Here is a 14,525-nt window from a genome sequence, read left to right on the forward strand (position 1 = left end):
CTTTATTGCTGGAATAATAATTCAAAATGTCTATACTATCGCCACCTTTCTTCTCCAATGACCGTGAAAAACTAGAAATTCCCATACACGAAATGTCCAAGTTACCCCATCTTCTTCCGGCAACCTGTCACTTTCTATTTTAGGACAGGTGTCGTCACCGAATCAAACTCCCCCAACCCGCTTTTTCTGGAATCAAGTTTATTTCGAAACTTTAATTTGTTTTTTAGCGGCTAATAATTAAGTTGATTAACTTTTTAATTTTAATTAAACCAAAAAATAGCTTTAATTAAGTATCGTATTAGTATGTTTGTCTCTTTGTTGTGCTTTAATTCAGTTCATTTTTTCTAGAAAAAGAGAAAAACTATTGCCTGTGCTCTGTTTCTTTAATTAAGAGAAACCTTCTTCCTTCCCCTCAGTCCCCACTCATCACAATCCAAATCTCCTCCCCGGCGCACGATAGCTCGTAGACGTACCTTCTTTTTTCTTCTTTACGTTTTTATTTATTTATAAATAACTGGAAGCTCTGTCTCTTTTTTCGCGAAATTTCTGTACCTTACAGTAAAAGTGTCATCAAAATTCTTGGACGATTACATACGGCAGATCTATCAAATCATCTTAAGCAAGGTGGATTAATTTTTAGCTTTTTGATCGAATATTAGCTTGTTTAGTGCTCATCTTCGTTTGATTCCTTTTTTACGACTAGCATTTCTTTGTGCGGTTTCTGCTGTAATTTGAATTTTCTTTTAATGAATGTTGATTGTATTTGTATTGATTTGAAGGTGATTTATTTTAATTTAATAGTTTTAGTTTTATCTAATTTAGAGATCCTCTGTTTTTCCTTTTCCTTCCGTGTGATTGTTTAGAAAAATTCAAAGGAAAGAGAAAAATGAAGTGAGCGTTTTAACGTAATGGTGGAAGTTAGCCTAATTTTCAGGTTTTTGGTGCCAATTTAAATTTCTGGTGTCGAATTAATTGAAATCGGAGTAAGATAATTTTTTTGTTATTATTATGATGCCAACAAAGAATTGTTTGCTTTTTATTTACGCTATATGCAAGTGCAATCTAAACGTGTTGATCAATTTGGTTGATGATTTTGTTGAATTTGTTTGAGTGTTGAAAATAAATTACAAGATGTTGAGCTTGAATCTATTTTTCTTTTAGATGAGAGTTCTATAGGGGAAAATAAACAGAGATTTTTATGTTAATGTTCTATGATGATGAAGGAAATTAATTTTTCATGTTAAAATGCTAACTTATCGCAACTTGCAATGTGCCAGTACGATCTTTACAAATATACGCAAGTTTGAGCGATAGAAGGCCGGAGCTGGCTGCTCTAGTTTGGGATGTGGGGTCGTCACCGTGAAGCATTCTCAATGTACAAGAGGATGCCATCAAGAGATCATTCAACTCTAGTTGATGATGTAGAAGAGAATTCAGGTAAAGTTATTTATGATAGACAAGCTGAGGGTCTCTGCATAGCCTTGTTTGTGGAGTTGTTAGACCCAGAACCAACTTGAGTTCGATTCTAATTGCCTGAAGTGCTTGACGGTATTGTTCCCTTGAGATAGGTCCTTTCGAAATTTGTGTACGGAAAAATGTTAACCAATGGAAAGATTTTGGAATTTTTTTTGTTCTTCTTTTTCAATTTACTCTTCATAAATTTGCATTCAGTTATCCGCAATTGGAAAAACAGATTAAAAGATTGCAGATATTTAACTATACCGAAATAATTCCTGGATATTTGTTGCTTTAATAACTTATTTTAGATTATTATCAGCTTTCAAGTAACTTTAAGATACTTTTATGCTTAATTTTTGTGTTTGTTTAGCTCTCTTACAGAACAGCATGGACGTGGAAACTACAAATCCTTCATGGTTGCTTTCCTTTCCGCATGTAGTAGTTGCGACCATATCTTCACTCCTATTTGGCTACCATCTTGGGTTTGTGTGCTATCTTAAACTGTCATCTTCATATCTTCCTTATTTTGCTTTATTATTATTATTATTATTATTATTATTATTATTATTGTTCTCACAACAATATTAGATGTTTATGGTTTGCATGTTGGCCATTTTATACAGGGTGGTTAATGAACCGCTTGAAAGCATCTCTATAGATTTAGGTTTCAGGGGCAATACTCTGGCTGAAGGTGACATTTTTTTTCCTTTCCATTTTTTTCCTCACTTCTGCATCTGGAGCCTAGACTTATTACGACATGTTAAATTTAGGTCTGGTGGTGAGTACTTGTTTGGGTGGTGCCTTTATTGGATCTTTGTTCAGTGGTTGGATTGCTGATAGTGCCGGGCGCCGTAGGGCATTTCAGTTGTGTGCTCTTCCTATGATTATTGGTGCTGCTACAAGGTGATATACATTGCCAATGAAATGCTTAAATGAATCATTTTCAAGCTATGCCCTGTATTTTATATCCTAATACTGCAACAATAGATTTTGGTTTAAATTTGACACCCACTTTTTTATGGACTATTCGTTTTACTTTTTTATGGTGACATTAGTTACTTTTTTATTCTCAAAGAAGATGGATTAGATATAAAATTTTACCCTTGAGACAAAATTATGTTTGACAACAAATTTACCATCTTGATAAAGTAAGAATAGCTAGTAGCCTAGGACCTTGATTGGTAGACCTTTTCTTCTTTTTTGACCCGCTATAGTTATTTCTTCTAAAGCCCTGTTCGTGGAGAGATCATGTTTTAAACTAGTTAATATATGTGTTGATTGGAGAACTTTTATTGTCTTTATAATCTTTTGTTTACGTGCTGTGTTCTCCATACAATTCTGTTCTTCTGTTTCACTTCATAAATTTGAATTTATAAGATAGGACTCTGACAAACAAATTTCGTTTTAGTGCAACAACAAGAACTTTGGCGGGTATGCTCATTGGAAGGTTCTTAGTTGGGACTGGAATGGGAATTGGTCCACCTGTTGCTTCTCTTTATTTGGCAGAGGTATTCATGCTGTTAATTTTATGTTACACCAATCATTGAATATATAGCATACTTAATTCTTGCATGAATGTAAATTGTTCTTTGTCATCTGATTTTATGTACTCAATTTAGGTTTCCCCTGCTTCTTTAAGGGGAACTTATGGAAGCTTCATCCAGATTGCAACTTGTCTGGGACTTATGGGGGCTCTGTTTATTGGTATCCCCGTCAGAGAAATTGCTGGCTGGTACGAATCATGCTCTAGGTATCACAGTATCTGTTATATGTTTCTTGTCAGACTTATTTTGCATAATTTGCTCAGGTGGCGCATTTGTTTTTGGGTCTCAACAGTTCCTGCTGGGATACTTGCATTTGCTATGATATTTTGTGCTGAAAGTCCACATTGGTTATACAAGGTTTGCTCTCTGGTTTGCATGTATTGTAATATCTGATTTTATGTCTGAATATATAGTTTTTAATGTCTTCCTGTATGTATGTTGCTTCTCACTTTTATAGATGCAATTTATTGGTTAGAGTCGCTACCAACTTTCATTGGACCCTTTCTGTCATGCTATTTTTATTCTTTCAACTTTTCCATATACTGTACTCATTCTTCTATGGAAAATTTTTGAAGATGTGCCCATCACATCTAACATGTAATCACATGCGATAGAAACAGATATTTAGTTTATTAAAGCTCTTGCTGAAGTAAAATTATTATGCTAACCTGGTTCTGTCATCAGAAAGGTAGAAGTGCTGAAGCTGAAGCAGAGTTTGAGAGGCTTTTAGGTGGATCACATGTCAAATATGCCATGTTAGAATTATCCAAATTGGACAGGGGGGATGAAGCAGATACCGTGAAACTGTCAGAGGTGTTCCGTGGCCGCCATTTTAGAGGTAGATATTTACCATTTCTTGCTATGCTTTAAAAAATGCCGAGTATTTTTGGGGTCTACAGCTGTTGCTTCCTGTTCTGCTTTGCTTCTTTCCTTTTGGGTTTTGTTATTCACGTTCTCCTTTTGCAGTTGTTTATATTGGGTCAACCCTATTTGCTTTACAACAGCTATCTGGTATAAATGCCGTGTTTTATTTCTCTTCGTCGGTATTTAAAAGTGCTGGAGTACCATCGGATGTTGCAAATGCATTGATAGGAGTAGCAAATTTAACAGGTATACTTTGTTCTTTGATGGCTTTCTTGACCACGTTCTATTATGGCATTTTGGTCCGTCTCTTGATGCATGATTTTTCCTTCATAATAGGATCTATTGTTGCCATGCTTTTAATGGATAAACTTGGAAGGAAGCTGCTTCTTCTGTGGAGCTTCTTTGGCATGGTAATTTACAGTGTCACTGATTTTCTCATCGAAAGCACTTTCATTTATTAGTAGTATTCAAGGAGAGCTACATGTGACTTGTATTGACAAAAATGAAGAAAAGAAAGGCATATTGCTTCCTGACGTAAATTAGAATTTACATCCCGTAATGCTTTACAATGGGTCAATCTTTTTTCTTTTGTGCCCAGAGCACCCCTGGGTTAAATTATTCCATGTCATCTCTTGTTTGAGATGGAACGAAATTTATTTCTGTTTTGTTAAAGAAGCTAGTATATTGTTCATAGCAAGGATTTGGGAACTATGGTTTTAAATTCCACTGCTATTACCATTTTATGCATGGTTCAGCTAAAAACAAATATTTATTTTATTTTCTTGAATGGAAGAATGAAAATTTATTTATAAATTCTGACTTTATTTTTTTTAATTTAATTTACTCAGACTATGTCAATGGTCCTTCAAGTTGCTGCGGCAAATTCTTACGTGTCAGGCTCTGGATCTTTATACCTATCAGTTGGTGGCATGCTAATGTAAGTATTGCTGTAATTTATATGCTTCTTTTTTTTTTTTTTGTAAAAATCTCTGAACACCTAGGATTTATATGGATGGAAAAAGTATTCAATTTTTGTATAAGTTGGAAATCTTGGTTGTAAGTTCTTTGTGTTTGGGTTCTCGAACCTGAGATCCTGACCATTGGAATAAGCAGCAACCTAGAAGTGGAATTGATGGCTTGAAAATGATGAAAAGATTACCAATATATCTAATATTAGTCTTTTTTGTATCAATTCACCATCAACTACTGAGGCGGAACTTTATTGATCATGCTATTCATTGTGGAAAACTATAAATTGCCTATGACAAATGTCAGCATTGATTGCTGGAAGGCAATAGAGATTTGATTTCTGGATATGGATTACAACATGCAGGTTCGTCTTAACATTTGCACTGGGAGCTGGTCCTGTTCCAGGTCTCCTCCTACCTGAAATTTTCCCTAATCGAATCCGGGCAAAAGCTATGGCGTTCTGTATGTCAGTGCACTGGGTAATTTTCTCCTCTTTTCTTTTTCTCTTTCTCTTCCATATCATTTGTCCGAAGAGATTGTGACAGCTTTCGCAGCTCCGCAAGCTAGGATATGAAATTATTAGGAAACAAAATAGAAATAGAGAATCTTATTGCTATCTTCTGATGTTCTTTTTCTTGGTTGCTTTTACATTGCTCTTCAGGTAATCAATTTCTTCGTTGGTTTGCTCTTCCTGCGCTTGCTGGAGCAACTCGGTCCACAGCTCTTATACTCGATTTTCGCCAGCGTTTGCATGATGGCTGTGATCTTTGTTAAAAAGAACGTAATGGAGACCAAAGGAAAATCACTTCAAGAAATAGAGATTGCTCTTCTCCCACCAGAATAGAGTTGGTACATTATCTCCCAAATTTATTTTTTGCAATTCAATTTTTTATCTTACTTTTATAGAGCTAAGAATAATAACCAATAACCACCACACGTGTCAGTACATGTGAGTGTGACGATGTCAGTACATGTGAGTGTAGATAATTCCTTCTGACTTGATCAAATGAATTTATATATGCAGATCAAACATAAATTTGAAGAGCAGATATTTTGATCTCATGCAACCAACTTTAGGTATACATGGGAGTGTTTGACATATTAGATGAAATTTGAAGTTTGTTGTATATCCATATTTGGTCCTTAATTCATTCGGGCTAATATGAAATGATATATTAGATGGGCTCTCTATTTCCTAATTCGGGCTACGGGTCATTAGTTTTGAATCTTTATAGTTCTAGTTATTTGACTTAAGGTAGCACCACGGTTCACCATTTTTGCCTCGACTTTTCAGCCTAGAAGTTGAAATCATAGCAATATATATATTACTTTACAAAAGCACAATCGCTTAAAAAATAACAATAAATTTTACTATTTTTATGTTTAGCAAAATATGACTATTTATATGCAATTAATATACATAAAATGATATCACAAAGTAAATCAAAGTTGTCATATCACCATGTTTATGTGTAATTTTATCCCTAATCTTTTTACCCATACTCCTTTAACAATTGCCAAGTTTTGGTTGCTGTTTGGCAAAAAAAAATGTATTGGTTAATGACCAGTTGCCTGTATTGTCTTTTTGGTACATTACCAATTGGCTATTTATCATGGCAGCATTAACTAGAAAGATAGAATTTTTAGAAAATGGAATGAGAACTATGGCTGTTATCAAATAACCTTAATAAAAAAGAACATGAAAATTTCACAACTATAAAATCCAGGTTTTTACAATGAATGAAGTGTACACAAGTTGGTTTGATACAGAGCCAAGCAAGTCTGACAGATTCACGATTTCTCATCTTCCTAGTTGCTGGTTTTAGCTAGCTATGCCTTTAAACAAAATGGAAAAACAACGAAAAAAAAGGCATTCACAATACCTGAATACAGACCAGGCTCAAGGGAATTGTATGGAAAAACCACTGCTGGTGTTCTAGACATTAACAGAACCATCCAAGTCGGAACCCATACCATCAAAATGATTTCCCATCAGGTGGATCTTCATCATGGCCATTCCTTGCAAAAGGAACATTCAGCTCACAAATTGGAAGAGGAAGAAGTTGTTCATTGAAGTACTTGTCATTGAGAAGTTCCATTCAGTAGCTCTATTAGCTGGGTCATAACAAACTAGTCTTTTAACAAGAGAGATTGCATCCAGTGACCGGGTTGGGTAAGCAGGCTTCTAAACCAGTTGGGTTCTCTATCTTGGTGAAAGAGACTGTTTTGTTATTGGGAAGTTTCGAACAGCTCGGCCAGACTTTTTCAGTCAAGTTCCCACAATATCGATGATTTTGCTGAGCTGATCAATGTCAGAAACCCCAGGGAAAAGGGGCTTAAGGGTTCGAAGCTCTGAAAAAATGCAACCCAATGACCACAAATCCACCTCCACGCCATAACCCGTCGATCCATAGAGTAGTTCAGGGGCTCTAAACCAGCGAGTGCCAACACAAGATGTGAGAGAACCTTTTCTGTCATCCCCATCTTCAGCCTCATACGAGTAAGAACTCTTGAAAGGATCATTAATATTCGATGCTTTGTCAGTTTTGTCCACGGCGTGTTGTTTAGCCTTGACCTTAACTAACTGTCTAAAAACTTCTTCTTTATTCATATCTTCCTCCACTCGCTTATTATATCCTCGATTAGGTAAATCGTCTGCTTCCTGGGCAGCATCTAATGATGGAGAGATGTTTTCCGGGTATCCTGTGTACTGCCCAAGCCATTGTTGGTTATCATTGTCAGCAACAAATCCAGGCTCCATATTCATCAGTATCCTTGCCTGAAAATAGAACCACAAAGATATATGACACATGGAAGATGACAAGCAGAACAAATTTTGAACAGTTCTTTTGTAGACCATAATTGGCAAAAAGAAACATGCTAACCACATGCAAACACGACTGACAATTCGAAATCAGCAATTGGAATTAACCATTGATAAGCTGATGGGGACAAATCTCAACTCTTTTATTTCATTGGGTCTATCGTTCTTTTGAATGTACATGGTCCGAAAAGTAAGAACGTGAACTATGCGCACAATGGGGACCAGGGCAAATTTCACAGAAATGAAATTACAGGATGCTGCTATTCACAATCAAAACAAAGACATTGATGCAAAATCTTTACAGCCTGTGTTTGTACAAACTGTTTATTGACTCCAAAATAGAAGAAGTTCATTTTCTGATAATGCATGGGGCCTATTTGTCCAGCTTTCCCGTAATCATCAGGAAACCAACAGGACCCCCAAATGATATACTATCGTAACTCAAATCGGAAATAAATAAATGGTTTATTACAATTTAGCATCAACACCTCTCAGTGATGCAAATGCCATCAACTAATCTAACATTAAAAATGCAGCATTTTGATTCCAAGGAACACCCAGAATGCAGTAATTGGACGAATCCCACCTAAAGAATCTGCATTTTCTTCCTTCTAACTTCACTATCAAATCAATTTGAGCTCATGATTTCAAGCATCGGCTAAAAGAATTAAAGAATAGACATAGTTTGAGAAAATTAGACTAGCATTCTAAACAGTGATAGTGGCAGTGGAGTTCAAAAGCTCCATGAGCGGGTTTATAAGCTTGCTGAAAATTCGCGTTCATAGTTCATACACCTGCGACGGTAGCCATTAAAATAAGGCAAGCTTTGCAATAGAGAAAAAAAAAACCCTTAATCCAAGATCATCCTACAATCTAAATACATCTCGACTCATAGAGTCGTAGGTTCCACCAGGAAAACCAATTAAATGATCAAGAACCAAAAATCAAACAATGAAATTTACCTGGCCAAAATCAGCTAACTTAAGAACCCCATCATCAGAAACCAACAAATTCCCAGGCTTCAAATCCCGATGAACGATCATATTCCGATGACAAGCGTCAATCCCACGTAGAATCTGAAGCATCCATCTTTTAACTTCTCCGAATGGGACCCCACTTTCCTTCTTCTTGGCTTCTTCAATAACAGCCGCTAAACTGGTTCTCAAAGAACTCTAATACGAGCACGGCATCCTCGTCTTCCCGCCAAAAGTACTCGTGCATGACAACGATGTTGGGACAGTTCTGGACTAATTGTAAGGCCTCGATCTTTCGGAAACCCGATTGATATTCGTGGGCTTCCTTGAGGGCGACAATGAGGTTGTCGGAGAGTCGACGCGCCCTGTAGACGTCGGCATACGTGCCTGAACCGACGCGCTCCATGATCACGTACTTGGCTATAATCTCGGGTCGCGTGTGAATGCTCCAGCTCTTCGGTAATGGATGCTCCATTTTTCTTTCTTCGTCCGATGATTCTTCCGAGCTCTGCATATTCTTTTTAAGGTTCTTTGTTTCTGTTGATGTTTGTGTTCTCAAGAAATTTACCGATCACAGAGGAGAAAAGCGAGGACTGATTGAGTAGTTTAAAGAAACGACGCCGTTAAAGAAAAAAGTTCCATCAGCTACCATTTAATTCACCCGCCCTCTAGCTACGGGCCATTAAATGCCCATTTGAAAAAACAAGGAAACTACACTAGTAGTAAGTTAATTGTTAGTAAACAAATTTTTACTAATTAATTATTAGTAAATTTATATTTTATTATTTAAATTTAAAAAGTTACAAAATATCACTTAATTTTTAATTTTTTCTTTTCGGCCAGAATCTTTTAAAATTGGCATAATAACAGTTTTAATCTTCAATATTTGCCCATTATATCAATTTAATCTTAATTATAAAAACTCTAACCATCAACATTTATGTATTATGCAATTTTTTTTGTGATATTTTCACCTAAAAAGCTAAAAAAATAAATTTACTAACTAAATTTGATTGAAAATATACAAAAAGTGAAAACACCCAAGATAATAATTTTTATTTTTTATTTAAAATTAACCCTCAATGTCACAAAGACTAATTGACATGATTTATTGAGGGTTAAAATTATTATTACGCTAATTTTAAAAGCTTTCACCATTAGCCAAGTAACAAAAAAACAAAAATTGAATAGTTAAATGATTATTTTTTAATTTTTTATAGTTAAGTAACTAAAAAAGAAATTTACTAATATTTGAATATCTAGAAATATAATTAAAAAAGAAACAAAGAGTTTATCCGATCTCTAAATAACCTTCAGTTTTCTTAATATTAAAAAAGTTAATAAAAAATTACAGGAAAAATGAAACATAATCAAATCTGAATTCAAATAATATCTATAGTTTTGCGTGGTTTTATAAATTTTTTTTCTGAAAAATGTGGAGTGAAATGTTGGGTAAAATATAATTATGAACCCATCTACTTCCCCAAGTATTCAGTCCTCGTCCTCAAAATCCCATTGTATGGTTGTTTATTGCCTAATAGGGAGACAATTGAACCATTTTAAACGAGTCTTATAAACCTGATTCATGTTTGCTTCTTGATTTTCTTTAGATTTAGGGTGGGTTTGGATGGATGATTGGGTGCGGTGCGGTGCGTTTTGCTTACTTTTTGTCTCACGCTACAGTATCTAATCTCACTGCCATTGCTATTTTTACACTAACTACAAATAAACGCACCGCTCATCCAAACCTACCCTTAAACTCATAAGTTAGTGGTTTTAATAATGTCCTTAAATTTTACAATATCTAATTAAGATTGCAACAAAAAGGAGATTGAATATAACTTAACCAAAGGTAAAAAAATTACATTAAACAAACATATTTCAACAGAAACTACAAAAGAAGACAGAAAGCAAGACACTAATCATAATTCATGAGAGAATGAACAATTCCCTCTGTCATGCACTCCCATTAAATTCCCTGTTGAGGATTAGCAATCCTCAACTGCCATCTCCCTGATCATGCATCACATCCTCCACAAACCAAACTCCTGCAATAGCCAACGGATAAGTATAGTGAAGCATTGGCTAAGTGGTGCCCGATTCCACATCGGTTACGTTGAAAAGATCGTAATGACCTTATTCGGGTTGACTCCCTTCACCAATGGTTACTTTGACAATAGGGGATGCCTTAGATGAGTGTAATAGCGTAGAGTGAACTGAATTATGGGTTCAATGGCCACTGGATAAGAAGAGAAATGAGCTACTTACATGATTGAACAGCCGGACCTTCGGCGTCTTTTTTTCCTCGCTACCTCTTTCCTCCTTGGTGGTTGAAGAACAACCTTGATCGCAGTATCAAAAACGGCTTTCACGTTCTGAAACAGTCGACAAAGATCAAGTTATGTTCGTTGAGATGAAGTAATACGGTGCAAACCTTTCATATAATGACATTGAATTCACCTGCTGAGTCTTGGAACTGCATTCTATATAAGCTGCTGCACCAATTTGTTTTCTCAGTTCCTCTCCCTATGTAGCAAGGTCCGAATGAGCCACTTCGATTCGTGCCAAAAGGCGAATAGTATCCGCAAACGAATTTCAAACAAAGCTAAGAAATGCATACATACCTGAGCAGACGTTATGATATTAGACCCCATTTGATCGGCAAGATAAGCTCTATCGTCCCGAAGATCTGATATTGAAGGAACGAAAACATTATTCGATGTTATTCATGAAATTCGTCTATTCAAACGTACTTAACTGCAGAGCCTCATTATGATCAAAGTTTCAAAATAGCTGTCTACCTAGCTTTGTTCCAACCAGAACAATCGGAACGTTCGGAGCAAATCTACGCAATTCCGGCATCCACTGTGGACAAATGAAATAGATGTTAGGATTATATTGGATAAAACAAACTAAAACAGATCTTCGTGACCGAATGCTATTTGATTCATCAGACTCCTTTGAGAATGTTTTATTCTAAGACTTGACAATAAGTCGCTTGTCACTCCATTTGTGGTTCAATCCACTCGACTGTTTTATTTGAAGAGCGAAAAGGAGAAACTATTGATTGGCATTTGAAGAAAGTTACCTTCTTGAGAACATTTTCATAGCTTGCTCTGCTAATTAATGAGAAAGCCAACACAAATATGTCTGCACCTCGGTAACTCAGTGGTCTTAGCCTGCAATAATCCTCTTGACCTTTAAATGAAGAATAGAAAATCAATCAGAAATGGAACATCAAATAAACCCCATCAAATCTTCAATTAGAAAAAGAACCCAACAAGCAGCAAACAAGACCTCGACTTTTTTTTTTCTTCTTCCCAAAAAAAAACCTCAACTTTTTTTAATACAAGAAAGCCCAGAATACCTGCAGTATCCCATAAACCCAAATTAACAATGCTCCCATCCACAGCCACATTAGCACTGAAATTGTCAAACACTGTTGGTATATAATCCTGACAAAGAAAAAAACGACTCTATTACTCTAAATTCATTAGAGGACCCTTTCCGAGTTTCAAAAAAACCCTAGTAGTAAAGCAACTCCAAAGCACATTAATGGCATAAAAAAGAACTCACAGTTGGGAACTTGTTGCTAGTGTAGCAAATGAGCATACAGGTTTTGCCAACAGCTCCATCCCCAACTGTAACACATTTAATGAACTTTGAAGCACTCATGCTGCTGTTCTTAAAAACCTTCCCCAACTTGAACACTAGAGCAGCAATATATATAAAAAGTTGAGGCAAAGTTAAACAAGGAGCAAGAAAGGGTTCTTTTTAAATGTATAGCTGTTGTAATTCCAAGGGAAAAAAAAAGTAATTAAAAAGAGAAAAAGAAGATTGGCTTATGAAGGAAGTATCATCTGTAGTCAATGGAGTTGCAGCACTTTATCGTCTATATCGATAGATTTCAAATATGCAAACAGCTAAATTTTTTGAAATGCAGGAAAAAAAAAATTAAATGGGGCCCTCTCTCAAACGGGTAGTTCCTTCGGTTGATCCCTTTTTTTTCTCATTGCTGGTTTCCAGCTTTGGTTGTTGTTTTTTTTTTTTGGCATTTATTATTTTATTACTAAAACGCAGAAGCAGTTGTAGTATTTTGATAACAATGGAACAGATTTATATTTTGTTTTTAAATGATAAGTTTTAGATCCATTGGTCTCCGAGTCAAGCAACAAAACCACAGTTAAATTACTCACTCACGGTGGTTGTGATATGGTGAAATTTTTTATTTTATAATTACGGTAATTAATTTTATCGTTACGGTTATTTTTAATTTTATCGAAAGTAGATGTATCGTTCATCTAAAAATACTCTTAATTTATGAATTTCAAGAGTTCTAAAGCAGTAGAAGAAGTTATTTTTATTTCTTAAACCTAATTTTTTTTATTTTATAACAAAATAAAATTAATTATAAATTAAATAAAAATAAAATTTGACTCGATTAACTGTGGTATCTTTAGCTTTTATTCTATAAATTGTCCAAACATCACACTATGTTGGTTATATCAAAATTCGAGAGCAACAATAAGTTTTAATTTACCATGAGTAAGGACACTATTGCCCACATAATAATCTCTATATAGAATACAGATATAAATAGAAAAGGAACAATTCGAATAAGGTCTATCAACATAATTGAAAACGTTATTAAAATGCCTGTACGAGAAGATTTTGTTGATGACAAGGTAAAGAAACATTGAGAATGCAACAAATATTTTTTATTTTAATCTTACAACATAGAAAGAATAGAAAATGGCCGCATAGAACTAATTTAATCAATAAATTTTTAGAATTTTAGGTGAAATGAGGGTTGTAATTCTTTCTAGTCCTTACGAGTATAATGACAAACCAAGAGATTCGACTAGAAAAAATTAGTAGAAAAATTTTATGTTATATATGATAATCCATCCTATGTAAAGTAACCAATGATACATGCTCCTAATCCTCTATTTATTTTGTTTTTTTAAATCCCTTCTATTTTTTTTATTTAACCTAAACATTAAAACCCTAATTAAAAACTAGCCCCTTAATTTGAAAGAACCTAAAGATTTATTATAGGGGCAGAGCAACATAATTTTCTAAAGGCATCAAATGTCTTTGCTCCGCAGTTAAAAAAACAAAACACAGTGAGTAACAGTTAAAAGAAATGGTTTGTTTTGTAAATCCCCCAATTTTAAAAACAAATTTCTTGAAATTAATGAGACGTTAGATAATTCATTCAATTTATTACACCAACATAAGTAATGTGTCGTCTTGTCTCTTTTGTTCATATTCAACATAAAACGTACAAACTATTGCAAACGACAAGAGGTTCTTTTGATTTGAAATAATCATTAGTTTTGGTTTGGGGGCCGTGCGAATTTGTGTTTTGATGCATTTAAGTGTAAAGGTAATGTTCGTTGATTGGACTGTGCAGGGTTCAGTTTTTCATGTTCTTTTTAACCTACTTTTGAACGTTGGCGGAACTTAAAAATGATGTTTTCTATTACAAAGAAAGAATTAATGTAAGGATATAACTGTTCCTTATATGACCCAAGGATGGAGCTGCCTTAAACCAAACTTACAGTGGAGGTTGACAAATCGTTGCTAAAAGTAGTGTCCAAATTCACCCCATAAACAAAAAGTCTTCCTGGATTTGGGGTTATCCACCCCCACTGAAGCATATGTTTGGTAACTTGAATTTAGGGGAAAAAAAAGTTCGAAATTTAAATTTAACATAAATTATATGATAAAAATACCTATGAAATAATATTAATATTTATGGTTATTTTTTAAATTCGTGATTTCGAAATAAAATGCAGGAACTAAAAGATAAAGAAAGGGTCTCCAACCAAATGTTTTGTAAAATGCTAAATGTCACAATTCGAGCCAATCTGTCAGGTTGTATTATGA

At 34.7% G+C, this 14,525-nt stretch overlaps 2 protein-coding genes and 1 pseudogene across 3 annotated transcripts; 1 reads left to right on the forward strand and 2 right to left on the reverse strand.

The window, feature by feature from the left end:
• Positions 1 to 337: 337 nt before the first annotated feature.
• On the forward strand, positions 338 to 6,221 carry LOC107907202 (probable plastidic glucose transporter 2). Of its 2 annotated transcripts, XM_016834469.2 has the most exons (15): positions 338 to 624; positions 1,278 to 1,437; positions 1,829 to 1,940; positions 2,082 to 2,149; positions 2,229 to 2,361; positions 2,867 to 2,966; positions 3,078 to 3,190; positions 3,266 to 3,359; positions 3,687 to 3,840; positions 3,969 to 4,112; positions 4,203 to 4,276; positions 4,715 to 4,803; positions 5,200 to 5,314; positions 5,497 to 5,684; positions 5,860 to 6,221. In XM_016834469.2, exons 2-14 carry the CDS (start codon positions 1,344 to 1,346, stop codon positions 5,677 to 5,679), a joined length of 1,473 nt encoding a protein of 490 aa, XP_016689958.2. In that variant the 5' UTR covers positions 338 to 624; positions 1,278 to 1,343; the 3' UTR covers positions 5,680 to 5,684; positions 5,860 to 6,221. The 2 variants fall into 2 exon arrangements, with proteins under 2 accessions (XP_016689958.2, XP_016689959.2); XM_016834470.2 differs by lacking the exon at positions 338 to 624 and having other exon boundaries at positions 1,840 to 1,940; positions 5,497 to 6,221.
• Positions 6,222 to 6,523: 302 nt separating this feature from the next.
• Positions 6,524 to 9,419, reverse strand: LOC107907203 (cyclin-dependent kinase F-1-like; annotated as a pseudogene).
• A 1,028-nt stretch (positions 9,420 to 10,447) lies between these two features.
• On the reverse strand, positions 10,448 to 12,543 carry LOC107907201 (rac-like GTP-binding protein ARAC7). Its single transcript, XM_016834466.2, has 8 exons — positions 12,210 to 12,543; positions 12,001 to 12,088; positions 11,722 to 11,831; positions 11,435 to 11,498; positions 11,258 to 11,322; positions 11,094 to 11,159; positions 10,902 to 11,008; positions 10,448 to 10,681 (listed from the first exon to the last, which is right to left on the reverse strand). Exons 1-8 carry the CDS (start codon positions 12,306 to 12,308, stop codon positions 10,651 to 10,653), a joined length of 630 nt encoding a protein of 209 aa, XP_016689955.2. The 5' UTR covers positions 12,309 to 12,543; the 3' UTR covers positions 10,448 to 10,650.
• Between the last annotated feature and the right edge of the window lie 1,982 nt (positions 12,544 to 14,525).

Source organism: Gossypium hirsutum, chromosome D05 (genome assembly GCF_007990345.1).
Source record: "Gossypium hirsutum isolate 1008001.06 chromosome D05, Gossypium_hirsutum_v2.1, whole genome shotgun sequence".
NCBI classification, from domain to species: domain Eukaryota; kingdom Viridiplantae; phylum Streptophyta; class Magnoliopsida; order Malvales; family Malvaceae; genus Gossypium; species Gossypium hirsutum.